The sequence below is a fragment of the Wyeomyia smithii genome, chromosome 2 (genome assembly GCF_029784165.1).
Source record: "Wyeomyia smithii strain HCP4-BCI-WySm-NY-G18 chromosome 2, ASM2978416v1, whole genome shotgun sequence".
Lineage (NCBI taxonomy): Eukaryota > Metazoa > Arthropoda > Insecta > Diptera > Culicidae > Wyeomyia > Wyeomyia smithii.
This window is the reverse complement of record NC_073695.1, coordinates 18,743,164-18,763,613: the sequence shown is the minus strand read 5'-3', so window position 1 is coordinate 18,763,613 and position 20,450 is coordinate 18,743,164. Positions and strand designations below refer to the sequence as shown.

At 37.0% G+C, this 20,450-nt stretch overlaps 1 protein-coding gene across 8 annotated transcripts in view; it reads left to right on the top strand.

The window, feature by feature from the left end:
* LOC129721256 (diuretic hormone receptor-like) overlaps positions 1-20,450 on the top strand; it is a 157,969-nt gene that overhangs the window by 130,997 nt on the left and 6,522 nt on the right. For 2 of the 8 annotated variants that reach the window (XM_055673599.1, XM_055673598.1), the window contains exons 10-13: positions 198-308; positions 528-713; positions 1,553-1,680; positions 7,676-7,735. In XM_055673599.1, coding sequence (XP_055529574.1) covers positions 198-308; positions 528-713; positions 1,553-1,680; positions 7,676-7,735 — 485 coding nt within the window. Of the gene's footprint in view, positions 1-197; positions 309-527; positions 714-1,552; positions 1,681-2,562; positions 2,649-4,737; positions 4,822-4,948; positions 4,994-7,675; positions 7,736-20,450 lie in introns of those variants that run through there. The other 6 variants (XR_008727374.1, XR_008727373.1, XM_055673604.1 and 3 more) reach the window with 6 other exon arrangements.

The window sequence follows — 20,450 nt, the reverse complement described above, 5'->3', positions numbered from 1 at the left end:
TACGACCAAAACTAAGAAACTGATACGGCGGCGTTTTAATTATTTTTCTCTCTTAATACACAAAACAAGTGCTTTGTTGATCCGCTATCAGTAATATTTCATTGCATTCCAACGTAATTCTTCATACTTTTGAGCTGCTTTCATACATTCTGCATAAGATAAATATTACATAAATTTCACAAATAATGCCTTTCCAGCTCGAAATCGAATGTTCCTGGATGCGTGAATCGGTTGTGGACTGGATCTTCCAGGGTCCGGTATGCGTGGTGCTTATCATCAATCTCGTTTTTCTGATACGAATCATGTGGGTAAGTGTGAAAAATACGAACGGACATTTGAGCGTCAATGGCCCATTCATGAGTTGTAATGACCGTAATAAAATGTGATTTACTGGGTCGATGGCTGCGCACGTATGTGTGCCTGTATGTGAATTTCGCATCCGCTAATTGACTGGCAGGGCTAGTCGGATGCTAATTGTGGAACCCAAATAAAAATAATTCTACTCAATCATCCACCCGCCCCTTCAGGTACTAATCACAAAGCTACGCTCGGCAAATACGGCCGAGTCACGGCAATATCGCAAAGCATCGAAGGCACTACTGGTACTGATACCGCTTCTAGGCATCACGTACCTGGTGGTACTGGCAGCACCGGCCGAGGGGGTCGTGAGTGACATTTTCGCCATCGCCCGGGCGTTACTGCTAAGCACACAGGTAAGGCAAAACCAACTTTCCAGGGCCGTTAATGCTTCAAAACATTGTGATTCATTTAAATTTTATTCATACATCAGTCGAAATACGCAAAATCGATAAAATAAGATCTAAAATAGTTCAAATACCACTAAATCAAATCATTCCATACACAACGGATTCTTTCGATTTTTAAACTGACTCTGAACTGTAACGTGCTGAGCTCATATAATGTTTAATTCATGCAAATTATCCTAATACTGGTGCAATCACATTGCCGTAGGCAAGTTTACACAAGCTGTTCAATCACCGACCACTGCGAGCCAACCATCTAAATACTAAACCATCAAATTATCCTAACATTAAAACTGTGGTATTTGCACAGTGCACAGGAAAAATGTCAATTACTCCCGTTAGGTCACAACATGTGATTAACTACCTCAATTTCCATAATACAGGATGAAAATACTTTCCACTACGCTTCAAAGGTCATAGCTCAAAATTGTTTAACCGCCGCAATCAAGATTTTCATTAGGGGCACCTCTCTCGTGTTTGCCTCGTTCAAAGGAAACGACGACTCGAACGCGATGGCATTCAACGGTTTGGCGTAATTTATTTGCTAACACAATGACTCTTAGTACATTCAGGACGATAAAAAGCTAGATGACGCATGTCACAGTTGAACTGCTCCGTGCGCGGGGTCGAAGTTTGGTAGCACCATGATACGATATCTACTGTCAATAAATCACAAACCCAATAAAATGACAAACCTCGCCCTCATGTGCCTCCGGTGGAAAACAAACCACCGCCAGTGGCATGCAGTCGGTCGTAACTCACAAGCTGCCATTTTTCCTATTCCACAGGGTTTCTCGGTTTCGCTGTTCTACTGCTTCCTCAACTCAGAGGTCCGACTAGCCCTGCGGCATCGGCTGGAACGCTGGCGGGACGAACGGAACATCCGGCTGGGTCAAATCCGCCAGCGAAGTCGCCGGTAAGTAAGTGTTTCCGTTCCGATTACTCAGCCATCGTGAATTGGATTTTTACCGCCAACGGGTAACCTGTTGGCTTCTCGAGTACCGATTCGAGCTGACTGGTGCCGAGTGCCATTTATTTTCCATTTCCTGCCGTGAGTTTTCTCTTTCGTTCGCGGATATTCTTTATGTAATCCCGAACATGTTTAGCTCTAAATTACAACAATTTGATCTTTAATCGGACATGGTTGTTTACTTGAAATAAAAAAGAGTGAAGACCTTTAAAGAGATTTTTTTCATCCGTGCATGTTCATTACTGTGTTCATTTACCACAATATATCTAACTAATGGTAGCAGTGGTCATAGGCTCCTACAGGAATGTTCATCACTGAACATTCCACAAAATTTTACAAAACGTATTGTTCAGCAGCCGGCGACAATTTATGGGTTTGTTTTCTCTACAACCGATAAAACTGAGTTTTCGTTATCATCCCCACTGCTAACCACGTAGCGAATTCCTCAAGGTTACAGAACAAACAAATAAAGAACGAGATCGATAGATAGTCAAGAAAGCTAGTTTTACAATACGCCATAAAATTTTACACTTGCAGCAACTCTTCCGAAATTATTGTTCTCTTGGTGAAGCTCTGAGAGTTTATCTGAGTCTGTTGAATCCTTTAGAAATTTTACTATTATAAAGTTTCAAAACTAAAAAAAACATATTTGGATTTTTACTTTCATAAGAAAAGTAGTCACTAACACTCAGATGATTGTTAAGTTTTGATGTCAGAAACCTCGTAATTGTGAGTAGATTAAAGAAAACTTCTAACTGAATGCCAAAAATGAAAAACCATTTCTCTATCATCAAGCACGATCATTGATGCAAGCTTTTTGTTTTGCAGGTGCTTGAGTTGTGAGAATCCAGATGGGTTTCTAACCTGTACCACCACAGTTGAGTGTACAGTTTAGAAGTTTCCTAGAGCATGCGGTAAGTGCAGTATTATTTTCCCCGTAGTTGGCAAATCGATCTTTTGTTCATCCATCACTAACTTTAAGCTTCATTTAGATCACACTTGTATGAAAAAAATATCCAATCAGGAAATTAATGAAAATATGCACAACAAAAATCATTGCCAATGTTCTGTTTTTTCAACTATTATCTATGTTAGCGTCTACCGCATGCTCTAGTAAACATATTCAAGGAACAATCGATTTCAAATTAAAGAAAATTTCAATTACAAAACATAAATATTATGTTGTTAAAAAATTTATGTTAAGAATCTGTATGAATTCCTACCTGTTATCGCTTAAAAATAATTTCCTAACAAAAAAATTTTCAAAGTCAATTAAATATTTCTTCACACTGCCAAAACTTCTTAAACTTCTGAATACCTGAAATTTTGAATTGAAGATCTGATAAAAACACACAATCTCAATTCCTAATAGATTCCAATTTCCAAATTCATAAATTCTTGAACCATCAAATCTCCAAATCCTCAAATTAGCCCTAAAATTTCACAATTCATAAATTACTGCACTTTAAATTAATTTAAATTCGTAATTTTTCAATTTCAATATACTTACTTCCAAAGTTTTCAACTCGCCTATTCAAAAATCTCTAAATGCTAAGCTTTAATAATGCTTAAGTTTCTCAATTTTTGAATTCTCAACTTCCTTCATTCCTAAATCTATCTTACACAATTTTTCAATCCTCATATTTTCCAAACCTCGAGTTTCTAAACTTGTAATATCCATTACTTGGGAGCTTCAAATTCTCTGAATTACTCTAGAAATGGCAAATTTTACAATTGCAGATTTTTGAAGGTTAAATATTTCACCAAAATTCAAATTTCTTCAAATTTTAAATTGGAAAACTTCTAGGATTTCTGAATCCGTAAACACTAATTGCTAATTTGCTTATGAAGGATTTCGTGCCAACTCGACTGTGGAGCTGTCAACATCCTCTCAGAAATCAATGAAACTTTGTGAGATTATGAGCTTTACTACCCTAGGCAACTTTATCTGTACTAACGTTTGAAGTGGGCTGAAGTTTTATGATGAATCGATATATTTGAATAATGTCAAGAGATGGAGAAACATTCCTTGGGTCTACCAATCAAGCAGCTGTTTATGTTCGTTTGTGTTGTTTTTTTTTTGGAGTATTGTGATGTTGCTTTATCAGGCGTGTTATGGATATTTTCTATCGACATGGTGTTTTTCAAGAAACATTTGTTCTGGTACACGTCTTGAATGATAATAAAACCATTAGGCTAGAACCATAACTGAGACAAGACAAACAAATCCTTTGTTCGTCTATCTTCTACTACCTTCCTGCGAATAATTGTTGAGATTTTCAGGTAAATATACCCGGTGAAACCGAAGAATTTTCGCTTTTCAAAGGATTTGCCGTGTACTTTTTGCCAAGATTTTTGTGCAGTTCAGTTCGTTTGGATAAAGCATCTTCAGAATAAGAGCATCTTCAGCGGTGGTCTATTATTGAAACAACTTTATACTAGATTTACACCAACGAAACCAACTAACATAGACCGCTGACATCTGTCACACTGTCAACAATTCAATACCCCATGCTAACAGTTTATCAGTTTAAATAGCCTACATATTTGTTATCCTGGTGGCTGATGGTTGTAAACCAAGTAGTTGAACCAACGGTTACAGACTTCCAGAATTCCTCCTTTTGCTGGTTGGTTTCCTTGAAGCCAAAAACGACAAACTGTTCATTTTCTTCTTCAGTAAAGACACAAAAACGAATTGTGTATTGTCATAAAAACCTTTGTTTTGTTTATTCCCCAACACTCGCAAAACGAGAGAGTTGATCATACCATTTGTAATTTTGCTTCTCAAAATTGTACAGTTAGCACTAGAGGACTGGTAATTTCCAAATACAAATAATTATTCCTTTCATCGACCACACCAAAATAGTTGTGAATCTACTTAAACAAGGCAACAATTCAATAAAAATAATGACGCGATTGGATACGCATTTACTCTTTTTTGCCCAACCCTCTATCTCTCCTTTTGCCTTCATTGACGCGGGTTTTGATTTCATCAACAAACAGCTGTCATAATCCAGGAGCGGACATTCACCCGAATTGTTTAAAATTTTGTTCTCCTAATTGCAATTAAAGGAATCACAAATCCTGGTAAGTGAGCTCAACTATAAACTTCGGTTCATATCACCACAAACCAAATATTTGCCAGGAATGGAAAAGAAAGAAAAGTGTAGAGCGGATATTCGGTAATTCGTTTTTTTTTGTCGACTTCCTACAGCTACTGCTGCAGTGCCGAAATCGGATCCCACGAGAAATACAAAAAGTAAAATAAACTTACTATACCGTTTTTGCATGAAAAATTAGCCCTCCTAGGATTTTTCCTTAGTTACGCCAATAGAAAAGGGGCCCGTATGAAGAAGTGAGTTTCATTGAAATTGATGATTTTCGAGCCCTCTCTCAACTCTAATTGAGATTATCAGCAGACATCAAAACAAAATTCTCGACCGGTTTTCGAAAGCTGTATCATACTGTGGAAAACGTTCCCAAATCCGCCAACATTGGTATTTCCAAACCCAATATGTCTTTCGGTTTCTGTAAAAAAATTGGTTATATACTCTGCGATTTTAATATTTTAGAAATCGGGATGACGTCCAAAGACTGAACTTCAATGTTCGACACTAATACCAATCAGAGATGGTGATTTTTGGCTGCAGGAAAGCTGAGTAAAATTGAAGAAACCCTTCAATATGTGTAAAACTGAAAACAAATGTTCAGATACTTCCCTACAGGCTTGCTAGTATATAAAAGCTACGGATTTCTGAAATAACCTGTTAAATTTTCTTTCTCGGAGTGAAAAAATTTCATAAATTTGAAGGTAATTCTCCCGCAATTTGATCACATTGAAAAGTGACAAAGAAATTATGTGTTTCAGTCGATAACACTGGTCAATACAGGTGCATTCCAAAAGCTTAAACCGGAAAAAAATAAAAAATTATAGCTATTCAACCACTCCTGTGAATTTCGGTTCCAACGCAGCATTTAATTCAGGCTACAATTATTTGGTGATGAATAGCATATCTGCGCACTTGGACCGATTTCATTCACATGGACTTTGCAGTACTTACTTATAAAAGTTATGCGAAGAATGGAAAAATAGACCTCAGGACGTGCTTAATAATGTAATCTTATGGTTATAATAGTTATTAGCAAAATTCTAATCTTTCAATTTGTGGCAAGAAATTGTTGAAAACTATATGTAATATTATAAGGATACTGTAACTAACAAAAGAGAGTGAGAGAGAAGAAAATTCCTCATTGTTCCTTAAGTCCATTTTAAAAAATTGACGCGAGAATTATTGATTTATTTGTGTTCTGATTGATTCAATCCCAATTGGCTGGAGACTCAATGAAGTGAGTAGATGGCAATAGCCGATTTGAGATAACAACCTATATATGCTGTCCTCAGATTAGCCTAGAATCCCATCGAAGTCCAAATCATCCAATTTCAAAGATGTTTGGATTCGTGCCATTCAAAAGCGAGGATTCTAAATTTTCAAAACTTCGGATTTGAACTTGAAGTTATTGATTTTATTACTTCACAAAAATACTGTGATTTAGCGCAACCGACAATGTCAAGCCAACAAGTTAGTTACATATTACATCTTCACAAATTTGTCTTAAAGAGAAAAGATATGTCAAACATCTTTATAAACTTATTGTTCCAAATGACCAAAAATTAAGTCTTGAAGTCACTATACTTTTAAGCTGGGTTCATATTTTTCTACTATTAAATTATGTTGAAGTACAACAAACATTATAAACGCGTATTTTGTAATATGCAATTTCAATTCAGTGTTCTATTTCATTCAGGCAAAAGAATCATTCAAGACTTCCTCGAGTCGAAATACATAAATAAACTTCTCGTTTCGAGCACTCATTACCCTGGTAAGCTGCTTTTTGACATTTATTGCTCCATTTTCGATACCACAAACCCCAGCAGGGAAGCGGATATAATTAACTCCAGAAAAATGATGTCATCATAACGTCGTGCTCCATATCGAGCATCCTGTAGTACGCCACAGCATCCGGCATTTAGGTGGCAGATAGCATGTGTGTGCACAATATTTTCGTTCAATTTGCTCGGTCGCAATGACAAACCTGCCCCCAGGACGTTGTTGTTTCTGCTGGTGGAAGTGCAAATACGTCTAAGCATCCCAACGAGGGTTGAAAGCTAAACTGGCGCCACCCACATCCACCTTGCTATATGCTCTGCTCTTACCTACGAATACGTTCAAAACAAAGTGCAGATGTAGAATAACAAGCACTTATACGGAATGGGACAACAGCTGCTTGTTAGCGATCTAAAAGTACGCAGTTCCTTTGGCGGACGTACAAAAAAAAAACTCCATCGAAAGAAAGACACCCAATTTTGTACCAGTAATGAAAAATAAAGTCGCTAAGCTCTGTCTGTTAAGCAATGCTTAACAGATCGCGTCAACGATTTGTGCTTTGCCTTAGAATTTCAATTACAAGCTTTTTTCCGGGAACAGCTTTTCAGAGCATTATCTTTTAGGTGAAAATGTGTTAAAAGCCGATGCTGGGAATAATCTGCAACTGAATATAAAAAGATAACATAGAATAGAATAGCGTTTTTCGAAGCATTTACATCATCAAAGATTTCCTTTCTTCCTATAAACTTATTTAAAAACCGCTTATTGTGCTGCTTAGAATCGAAAGATTCAAAGCAACCCATTGCACTCCATCTTACCCGTTGCGATTTGCATTTCCATTGTAATGCAGCTTACGAGAGCAGCATCATTGCGCGTCCTCCACTGCTAGTAGTAGTATCAAATATTCACTTTTTAACCTTTGGAAACCCGCCATGGCATGTAATTTTCCGTGCAATCCTAAACAGCCCGCTGCGCTGCTAGGTGCACTGTCGAGTCGAGCTTCAGCAACCTCATTCATAGCTTGCTTCTTTTTATCTCTCCGTATCTTGTTACAGATTCACCAACTCCGGCCTCTCGAAGGACTGCTCGCCCCGCTCCAGAACTGAGAGTTTCCGGTAAAGTAGCAATCAGATTCCGTGCCCTTTTCAACTTTTCGCTTTGGCGAAAAGCTTCATGTTGCAATAAAATAGCGCGCACACATTTCCATATCACTTTTCTCATCACCTGACATCTCCTTTGTTGTGATTACGCACTCGTTAGGGTTCTCACGATAAAGCAACTGGATTTTTTTATGAGTTCGAAGCATTGCATTGGTGCCATTGGTAGGCAAAAATGTCGTCTTTTTTTTTTTGATAGACATTAAAAGAATCTGTTTCAACTGTCGTTTTCATGACACCTTCGGAAGCGGCTCGATTGAACATTTCCGAGCAAGATATTGCTTAAATCTTATTAGGAATGATTGCTGCAATTTATGAACTGCAATTTTGATCAATTTTTTCTAACAAAAAAAAAACAAACAAAACCATCATTTTCGAACAACTATGTTAACTACTTCTGATGCTTATAAATAAAACGATTCAACATCCGAACGTCGCAAGTGAAGATATTTGATTGGAAGAACCAACTTAAAAAAAATACATCGGATGATTTTTTTCTGACAAAACAAGTTACTACAACAACTTTCACAGCGCACACCTCCAATTATTTACAAATGATCCTTAGCGGCTCATAATTGGCTAGTTCAGAAAATGACAGAACAACATCCTTAGTGGTCACGCATCCCGGGCAAGTGTTTATGGTGAATCCCCAGGTGCTAACAACTTTTTCGGTTGCACACTTTTAGCGAGTGAATCGTCCGTATAACGACAACCGCGCCAATCATGCCACCAACTGCCATTCGTTAACACGACAGCTTAGACTGTCTAACTTGATTAGCTTCGAACGGTAGATACAGACTGTTGCTAGGATTGTTTGCCGGGATTCCGAGAAAGTGGTGCCCCACCATGTTGGTTCTCTAACTGCCGGCGAACTCGTGAAGTGTGGAAAAAGGAATTATATTATGATAAAGCTTCTGCCGTGAAGGGTTCGTTTATTGGTGGCTTTTCTTGTAAATATCCTGAGCTATTTTGGACAGGGATTTACAGATATCAACTGAAACACTCTTTTTTGGACGTTTCACGCATCAGCAGATCTGTAAGCAAACTGTTATTCCCAATGTGTTTGTTATTGATTTTTTCCTGGCACCTTTAATCTAGATCCTGTGTCGTACGTCACCCTCGGCATTAGCATCTGTGTTCTGCAATTAACTTATCATGAGTATTAATAAAGTTACAAGTCAAATAAAACAATTGCCCTGGCATGAATCGCGCGCTTTTGATCATAAGAGATGAGAACAATCTCATTTGATCAATTTGTTCGTGGTAATTGAATTCAGCATTCAACAGGGTAGTAAAGATTATTCTCTATGTGCGGGGGCTCAAACCTCAAATACGTGATGGAGCAAAACTAGAAAGATGGCTTTTGTGTCGAGTGTATTTTGTCACGAGAGCACACCACTTGCTCTTCTGACCACGAGCTGACTGTTGGTGGACAAAATGCACACACGTATTCGGAAAATTGTGAAACCATTTCGCACGTCTCACGATGAGCGTATGAATTTCAATGAATGTTATTACTTGTTGATACTTGTTATTGAAATAACTCTGATTTTGATCTGAATTTATAATATCCCTACATTAAGTATCAGTTTTTTTTTGTACAAAAACACTTGATGAGACCGTCTGATCAGAAATAACTGGAGTATAACAATTCGATAAACCTACGAAAAGTAAAGTTTAAGTATATCAAACTTTTTCGTACTGAAAAAGAAAATGACCCCTCTACCTCATTCGACCAGAATTGATTTAGCCTTAGCGAATGATGTGACAATAGTGGCGAAGGTAAGAACCACAAATAAAATTAAATTGCCAACATCTACCCAGCCCGTTCCGTTTGGGGCTTTTTGCGGCAGCAGATCCCTCCTCTAACGGTATTCGGTGAAAAGTGAAAGTTTTTCAAAGCGAATCAAGTTGCCGCTGGCAGCTTGTTTGTTTTTTTTTCTGCGAAACAACTTTCGAGGACAACGCTGAAGTCCTCTTCGAAAGCACTCGATACAACTTTGAAAGAAGAAGACAATCGAAACTTTCCGGGCGAAAAAAATCTAGTTAAATACTTATCGAGTATACTAATCCAAGCTTAGAGGACCGCGTGAATTGATGTTTCATCGAGCATCTTAGGTAAACTCATCGACGTATTTAGACATTATACACAAAAAACAATATTTCCGCTGTGTATTGAAATGGAACGCAAATTACGTTTAACAATTGATTTTCCGCTTCCGTTGAAACTCCCGAACGACAAGCTGTCTCCCCAGTTGAGTGAACAAGAACAGCTGAACACACATAGATAATTCGAACTCACTCCCATTGGCGAATTAGATTTCACGGATATCCTGCATTGAATATTTGATGATCGATGTTCTCTGATTCTGCTAGCCTCCGGGCGATGAACAACGGACAACTCTGTCGCTGCACACATAGCTCAATCAATAATTTAGGTCAGCTAAGAAACGTACATTGTACTAGCTCCGTCGACTGAGTTTCTATGACAAATTGTATTACAAACACTGCATCACTTAGTCAAATTGTGCGAAAAATAAATTAGTTTATTTTGTAGCGATGACGTTACTACTTTCAGTAGAAACACTCAGCAGCTAGTATTTTACTTGGACTTTAGCGGGAAATTAATTCGTACGAAGCACTAATTGTGGTGAGCTTAGACAACTTTTCCTGTGACAGGACAAGCTAGAACAGTGGCACTGAACAGCAAACCACAAACAAGCGTAAGGACATCCATAACAGTACCAAGTCCTAGGGGCCGTCAGGAAAGTGTACTGATTTATGCCTCGTTTCAAACTGCACATCGAACAATACTAACTCACTCCATACAGCCAGACATTAATTCATTCCTGTGCACAATCCAAAACTCCGCGCGTCCTCCGTACGGAAAAACTCCCCGCTTGTGATTTCCGCAGATCGTATTTTGTTCAGTGGGAGGCAAATACTCGGCCCGTATCTGTGCTAGGAAGTTAAACCACGCCGAAAGCGATTTTCGATGAAATCAATTGCATTTGTGAATTATACCAGACCAACACGCACCATGAGAAATATTCAATAAAGGCAATGAAGAAGTTGACTATATTAATTCTAGAATGAAAACATGTTCCAGTTGGGCCCCCCAACTCGTAAATTGTAAGATTTAGAAAAGTGAAAACTAAATATCTATATCGAGCTGTATTTCAAAATTTTACTCTATAACCCTCTACAAACAGCACGCCATCGTACAGAAAACATCTAAAAATTTCATATAGGATATTGAAAATTTGTAGCAATCTTGAATTTAATCAATTAAACGCGTTTTTGAACAAGTTAGCAACTTCCAATTTCAATTTTGAGACCGGCATTTGGAAGCTGAGAGATGCATTAAAAAATTAGATGTATCGTGATGAAAACATACCCGTCGAACCAATTGTCTATAACGAGTTTTAACATTTTTAGCGCTCTTCGCGCGGTTGACATCGAGGTTCGCCCCATAGCGGACACTAAACGATCTCTGAGTATTGCCCGAAAAAATATTTAAATGATTCGGAAATTTTCCTAGATTATCTCTGAATCGATTATTGGATAATGCTAATTGCTCCTAAATTGAATTAACAATGACTCTGAAATGGTCACATAATGAATTCCTACACGATTCAAAATTGACTCAAAAACTATTTGAAATGGTATTAAATAAATTAAAAATAATTTTAAATGATTCTACGAAAATTCCAAACTAATTTCAAATCTTTTCTTCAGGCTTGTTATGCTCCTCAATGTGAATGAATATTCACCGCTTACTTATTGCCTAGCATGAGCGCTACATGTAGCTGTTTCTCGCAACACACTTTTTTGTTCTGCTTTGAGCTGTGTTTCTGCTGCTCGTAAAAAAACTAACACACTTACTGCTTACACCACAGCTGAGTGAAACAAGAGTTATGAATCACTCAACGCTATCTACTTTTCTACCTGGATGCTCCCCCATTTGATATATGCATTCTAACAGCAGAACGTAAAATTGTCTGATATGGATGTGGTTACGAACTTTCCAAAAAAACTTCACCTTTAAGACATCCAAATAGTCTAGGCTCATGGAAGCAAACATTAGTTTGACCTATTAGGACGGGGAGATTCTGTCAAATTTTTTTTGTCACTACTATACACAATATCACAGCAGACAGTTGGAGTCTACTCATTAAGTCTGTGCCAGGCGTGCTCGCATGTGATTGGTTCATTGTTCGTGAAAATTCGACCTTAAACTTTTATTCAATTTTCACTGTTCAATAATGAAGTGATAATGATAACTGAAGAATCACAAAATTATCCATCATTTTATCAATCCAACGACACATTGATTATTGTGATCCATCATGTGGTTACATCAGTATTATCGTTTGAAATCATTCATTCCAACGTTACACCTTGGTTTAAGTTTCTGCAGAATGTATCTCAATATAATGCGGTTAGACGTAGTCCTACGTCAAAATTTTACAAGATGCATTAAAAAAAATTAGACGTGTGTTGAAAACATACCCATCAAGCCAATTGTCTGTAACGAGTTTTAACATTTTTAGCGCTCGCCGAACGATGGACATCGAAGCTCGCCCCACAGCGCAACGATCTCTGAGTCTTGCCCGAAAAATATATTCAAATGATTATGAAATTTTCCGAGATTAATTATGAATCGATTATCGGATAATGCTAAGTTACTACCTAATTGAATTTTCTAAAATGGTTACAAAATGAATTCCTACACGATTAAAAATTGTTTCAGTTATACAGATAAGGGTCCATCAAGCATCACAGTAGCCAAGCGCCTCCATTGAAGAGTATAGTAGCGCTTTCCGATGGAGGCGCTCGGCTACTGTCATGCATGGCGTTACGTACTCAAAATGTCCTCATGTGAATTGTCTTAGGCCTCTGCCATGCTGAATGAAAACGCGAGCGATCGGGCGAAATTCCCGCCATAGGCAAATAAACAGCCGTAAGTAGAGCTGTTCATCAACCCACAGCAAAAATCCCTCCCGACCGCTCGCGCTGGCGTTCAGCCTGGCAGAGGCCTTAACTAGGTAAACGAAAACGCACACTACATCGAATAAACAAAACTGTGCATTTGCCGAGGGTTGAGTGTAGATGCCTGGCAGAAGTAGTTGTGTGAGCGTGCGTTATGCAGTATGTGTTATTTTATTTTCCTCGCATGATATTTTACACACGCGCGAGCACGTGGAGAGCGAAAAGAATGCTATATACAGGTGGGACTCGATTTTGTTGTCTCATTTTTTTTTTACTATCAAATACTATTGGCTTATAACTGAGCCAGAAAAAAAAATTAGTTTATTTTGTTTTATTTTTTTTAATAAATAAGAAGAATTTTATTTATGACTAACACACTTTTAGTCAGCTAACGCATTTCTTGCAAAACGAAATCAATTATATCTTGAAGTTATTTATTTATTTAGAGAAAAGAAAAATTTTAATCGGTGTATAATAATTTATTTACTTTTATCCCCAAACTTCTATTTTTCGAAATGTTTTTTATTTTATTTATTTTTTGTGGCTTTTAATTTCTTACAGGGTAATCGCTCCATTATTCATCTCAACAGCTTGTTGCACCTATATTTATCTTGTTTCTCTCATTTGTCCAATTTACCGTCAAATTTCTACTAATTTTCGAAAGTAAATCTATTTGCTTCTCGATTTTGTCAAGTGGTTGAAAGTTGTACGTTGAAAATATGGTAAAATTTGACGATAAATTGATCCAGAAGGCGTGATGAGATGAATATAGTTACTGAGATGAATATAGGAGCGGTTACCCTAAATAAAAAGTTATGGTTCTTTCTTATTTTGTTCAATAAGAGAACGTCGATTGTTTACCCAGCGCAAAACCAACTATGTTCAACAAACTCTTCTTTTGTATAGATCCTCACATGGGTTGCAACCACGCACTGCACTAGGAGCGGAGACAAAAAAGGAGCACTTGATTCCTAGGTACATGCACTCGAGCTGGGGGCTTCGGTCGACGATTTGGCACGCAACAAATAAAGAACAGCACCGCAAAGCGTATATATATACTTTGTAGGTGTCTTTTCTAAAGTTACTTTAAATTCTTTTTTCGCTATTGTACCGAGTTGGTGCTTCTTCCTTGTAGGAGCCTATGACAACTGCTACCATTAGATAGATATATTGAGGTGAGTTAGATATGAGTCACCTGATTGTCACTTGAAAAGATAATACGCTCGTTGTGCTGGTTGCCAATAACTTGGCGATGTCACCGAGCGGTTCGAAGCCTATTCTTCCAAGTCTGGTTGCAAGGCAACCAGATAGCCCTCCTTCCCCAAGCAACAATTAAAACATAACAAAAAAATAAATTGTGATCATTTGTTGCACTAATGAAATTCCGAGCTTTTAAGAAACATTTTTTGTTACTACGATGAAATTGTAAAGATACAAGCAACAACTGAAGATGCATCACTGCTTCAAAAATCTTCACACCAACAACGTAATTTCCACGGTTGGATTTGTTGTTGAAACGTGTAAACGGCATTCGAAAACCTAACCTTCACTGAATAGATCTAGTGGGTGGAGCATATAAGTTGCCAACGTGATACTTGCGAGATACACAAAACAAACACACAACAATACTTCTAAAAGTTGCTGTCATGTTCTCAAGCTATGTAACAGTAACTTTTGTTCGATCGTTTGCCTTAAATTTGTTTTTGAGATGAGGTTATTTACTGCGTTGTAACTTTTGGATACTTGGATTGGAAGTCATCCAAACAGTGTGGGTCTCTGAAACGAAATGAAATAAATTGCTTTGGATTTAATTAACACGCTGAGGTGCTGATGAATTAAAGAAGCAAAATTAAAAACTGAGCCATGAACTAGCAAGTGTTTCTACAGCAAATGACGTAAATGATAAAAACGAGAAAATTGAATATAAATTGATAACTGGAGTTGAACTCTCATCAAATTTCTGAAAATAATCAAAGATAAATCGCTATACAGACGATCTTTTTCCATTCAGACCATTTGCCATTTCACAATCTTATTACACCGCCATGTAGTTGCTATTTCACCTTAGTTGCTGCTACGATACAGCCGCGTTACTGAAATTTGACCATGTAGCATTTACCATGTTGTTATCAAATTCCACGCATAAGTTCATACAAATTGCTGTTTCATTCTTGAAACTTGTTGTGAAACAACGAAAAAGTTGCAATTGGCTCCGCCTCCTGTGCTTTTTTTGTCATTGTATAAGAAACTGAGATGTAGCTGCAACTTAGTTTCGCATAAGAATTTGTTGCTGTGATGCACAAAGTTCATAATCGAAACAAATTTTGCTGCTTGGGTCCGTTCTCCTCTAGCGTTACGTATTTAATGGACGTACCCTAATGATATTTCAGTTTATGATAAGTCATAATTGAAATAGAAAAAAATCCTATTATATCCCAAGTAACACACAAAACATGTTAGAAAATAAATCACAACGAAAGTAGTCATATAGGTGTACTACAAGCGCAATTGAAAACTTGTGTTATTATATTGTGTTTGAAGTTGTTTTCCATCAGTAATACAACCGCATTTCGAAAACAAGCTCGTTTTTCTGGTTTTGGAGATGTTTTGAATAACATGAGTTCAAGAATGACAATCACTATCACTGGATCTTTTCGTAAGATATTACACCGTCTAATAACTACACTACGTACCTGCAAAATGCTTTTCCTTAGTACAATAGTCGTAGCATTCAACACCCAACTTAAAATTACTTGATCAAATTAATATTTAAATTATATGAACGATTTCTATATTTATTCGAAGTGGGTCAAAACGCGCCATCAAAAGATAAACAACACGCTTGCAGTGTAACCAATATCACTTCAGTTTTTTGTTATTGTATATCTAACAACGTTTTCTAGTTTTGTTAGATTTTATATCCAGATAACGTTGAAACTATACGAAAACAATTTCAATATTCAAGGGAAAAAAAACTCTTTTTGAAAGGTTGAATATTATTTTTTGTCATAATTTTATAATGAATTAAAACTGCCACTGATAAAAGCAATTGTCGATCTAGTTGCACTGCGCAGACACAACACATTTGCGCATGCGCTTGTTAACAGTTGTCATAGAAACAGATTTGCGCATTGCCGTATTAGTACTCGAGATGTATTTTGCCACTTAATTATATCAAGTTGGTTTGCTTCCATGCAGTTATCGGTACTTGTTCTACTAGCCTTCATGTTTTGCGCTTTTCTGGTGATATTGATGTCAAGGAATAGGTAACGTCAACTATTCTATACCAACGTGTGTTACTTGGGATCTAATCGAGTCTAAACTATATATAATCTAATCATATATAACACCGGTCGACTGAAGCGAAAAAATGCTGCCCTAAAGCTAAAAATAGTTGCCCTAGAAAGAGTATAGCTTTTTAATCATTATTCCTGTGAAATTTGAAGCCTCTAACCAGTGTAGAAATACGTCAACTTACACCAAAGTGTAACATAGTAATTGCTCGCGGAGTTCGTCGCTTCAACATTGGAAACTCATTTAAGTCTCTGCATAAATTTGGTGGATAGGGGCACCAAAACTCACAGAAATATTTAAAAAGCTATAATCTTTCATTTTTTCAGGCCACACGGTCTAGGGCAAAACCTGTGTTCACCAGTAGTGTTATTAGATGACTTCAAAATAATGATCAAAATAATTTTAAAACGATTTTTAAATGGTTGTGAAATTACCTGAAAATAATTCTTAAATGATTTTAAAATGATTGTAGAATGATTCTACGTTTCTCAAAAATAAATGATTGCATGTTATGTTACTACCACTGGACGGATTTAAAACGGATTTAAATTGTGAACAGAGTGATATACCGTAGAATCATAAATGCGATTTGGTATTTTCAATGCATGCTTTATTACTTCGACACATAATACATATCTTGAACACAAATTTCCCAATCAGCAAGTTAAGTTTCCTTCAAACTTTTGGTATAATAATTAACATAACGGTTGAACTGATAACCAGTGAAGAAAACTAGAAAACTGAAGAGCAGTTTCTAACCACTCACAAACTCGCGTTCTGGTCTGACGTGAGTGGCACCACCTTGTTTCAAGCTATGTCATTTCCCCAGTTTCGTAAGACGCGAGGAGATTTAATTCCGTATGTAATACAAAAATGTACAAAACAAAAATCTCATTACGTGTTGACAAACAATTGAAACGAGGATTATCCAATCCTTCTCGTGTTACGTAGCAAATATCGAGCGGTGCCATACTGTCAGCTACGCGACAGTTTATTACACTGTTGCGTGTTGCATATTGCACTTGTGCGGCTGGGGAACGAAATTCTAATCGTTTCGGATGCAGGCTTTCCAGATCTACGATTTGCTCCGAAAATTAACGGATTTGTTTCATTTCTATGTATATACGGATCCGTTGACAAACTCTACGCATTTTTGAAAATATCTAAGGTAATCTACGGATTTTTTCAGTTTTCTATCTCGGAGGGAAAATATTATTAAAAATCCAAAGGAAATTATCCTGCAATTCGGTCCAATTTGAAACCTATGGTTGTTAGTGACAGCAAAATTATATACTTCCGTCATTTGGTTTCTTTTCACCTTTGATTCGAAATTTTTCCAAACAGACAAAAAACCGTAGAAATCCGTAAAATCTACCGGTTTACAAGAAGAAGTTCTGTTCGGATTGAAGCAGAGAGCAGGAAGTTCCTTAGTCTCAATCCCGCGACGCAACTTGTTCGCATAATCAAATTACAAAATCTGTATTTGGGCGGATGCGCAGTTAATTTTCCAACCGTTTGCTGTAAAACGAAAAAAAAATCCGTTGACAACTAACAAAGTGATAAGCATTTGATTTTGCCCCCTGTTCCGATTTTAGAGTTTCAGTTCACATTCCTATAGGTAATTTTGAATAATAAAACGAGGTAAATAATTATTCAAAAATGATTGCCGAAGAGCAACATGGGAATATGAGCAAAAAGTATTACAACTAAATGTAAAAGTGTGACGAAAAATGAACTTGAAAAAGAGAAAAAAGTTAATCAATAAAATTAGTGACCAATAAAGGGAACGCGGGGACAGGCTTTTCATGCGCGAAATTGATAATGTGTGAGGTTATACCGGGGTATCACAGAGTGATTTGAGCTACTCAATAATGATTAGGAGACTTCAGTACCCAGTTATTCTAGGCTTTGCCATGCCATGACTATTATAAAGCACGAAGGCAAACTTTTGCACGAATGAATGATTTCTGGAGTAATTCAGTTTTTTATCGTAGGCAACTATTTTGAAAATTGTTATGTTTTTCTCGATCACATTTGTTTTTGTTCGTTTTGTAAGTTTCACTTGAAATGTCACATCATACAATTGAAAAATTTAACTCTTTTAAATTATACAGCTTAAACGAAAACTAATAAATCATTAGAAATTTTTTTCGAAAATGGTTAAATAATGGAAAAAAGGTCTATACAGTGGTTTCGTATGGGAGGCAAGATATTCATTCACCTTCAAATAAACGATCAATCCAAGCATTATCATGATACGTTGAAAGAAGGATGTTTCTCATCGTCAAGATTATCATTTGAGTTCAAAATTAGTGTTGATCATCTGCATCGAATTGTCTAATTGTCATAGTTGAATCTTGATTCCACTAGATTTTTTGAAGAAGCTTTATCATCTTAGAATAAATACCAGTATTTGTAGTGAATCCAAGTAATAGTCCAACTTGCATTTCAAAAGTGGCTAGCCACTACGGGTCAACTAGTAAAGGAATAATATGACAAGAGTTGCCAAGCAGCATTTCTCCCCGTCATACAGTATGCAAACGTTGATGATTTCAAAGACTTCAAATGCGTCTTGGAATCACATCACAATTTGTAAACTGCGTCAGAGAAAAATACAAACATTTGCCTTTATGCATGCTATCTAAAACACGCAATGAGTGTGCTTCATAGAAACTCATTTGGACCTGTTTGAAGATACAAAACTCGTGTCATCCCGAACAACATTTGCAACTTTGGGCTCACGGTATTGCGGATTTTTATTTTAAGTAAACACTGGGGAACGAAACAGTGGTGTTTCTAATTAGACATTTGAGGTTGACGGGTGATCGTTGCATCAATACAAATGCAACGAGTGAAGCTTTGCTAACACATGCATTGCGATTCTTGGCTCTATGTTCTCCTGCAGAAACACATACAAGCATGCGGCCGTCATAATTTTTGTTACTTCTTGGTGATTACTGTATAATGCGCGGTCTAATACACAATAAGTAATAAAACGTTGCACCAAAGTAACAAATCCTCCCCGTTTGTGTTGGGTGTACTTCTACAAATGAATCATAATTTGTCACGATTCACAGTTACAAAATTTAGGCGATAAATTGGGAATTACAAAAATTGTTGAAATATACATGTTGAGAGAATAGCAAACATACACAGTACTTTTATATAATGACTGAACACGTTTAAATAAAATATTCCGTAAAAAGTATAGAAACACTAAAAAGCGATGGAATATGGTAAAATAAAAGTTAGTTATTTAAACGTATAAATCAGCTCCAATTAGGGTATGGCACGGAAAGACATAGAAAAACGAAGCAACAAACAGTCCTCAAACATTACGCGTATCTCCCGTAAGAAATATAGCAATGAAACTATGTAGAAATAAAACCGAACTAGTAGAAAGCAAAATTGAATCATGTGATATGGACGAAAGAATACTTGGAAAACGTTGCAGAATTAAAGGGTTAACAAACTAAAAAGGCTAAAAGACAGCAACAATTTCATCGAGTAGAAGACCAGAATGTAAGTTTTACAACAAAAAGATTTAAAAAAACTAGTTCACCATTAATTTGATGCTGTTTACTAAGCTCAGAAAATCCAACTCATAAACAGTGAATTGCGACAGTCGCAATGTGTAACACCCTCAACTAGCACCTTAATCAAATGCACACCCAAGTGTGTAGTGTAAAGACAGTATAACTTTTCGACAGTCACCGTGTCACTTCATGTGAAACCAGAACCACGATTTATTCGACGAATTTTCGCGGGAAAACGAATTTTGCACGCCGGCGGCACCAAGACGGGAATGGTGTTTTCCACTTGATCAGCTCTCCCGCTGATCAGAGGTTCGGGGTTGGAGGGCAATGCGTTGCAGATGCTTTTTTTACTGTGACACCGGATCTAGCACATGAAAATGTAGTACGGTCGTGTTAACCAGTTTCCGGCGCTGTTTCTACTACATTCCAGCGTCATTGTGTGATTTATGAATGTTTGCTTTTAATTAAATTGCTCGCAAGAGTGCAAAGTTTTCAGTACCGCGGTTTTTCTCTACCTCCAAACGCGAGATAGGAAACGAGGGAACATTGCAGCACAAATGCGTTCGATATGTCGATGCTGGAGTTCCCCGGAAACGGGAACTGGCAGCCGATTCGATCGATTTGTCATAGTTCTTCCATGTATGGAAAAGCAGATTGCAAAACTTTCGCACTCCCTGAATAGGCTTGGTAATGGACTAGTCATGAAATTAAGTAAACACCGTAATGCAATTAGCGATGGTGGATTTGGGTATAATAGCGCATGCCAAGTGGTGAAGCATAAGGTTTTAGTTGCATGTTTATTGGCCAACAGCTGCTAAATGTACCCTGAAGTTTTAATATATTAGTTGCTA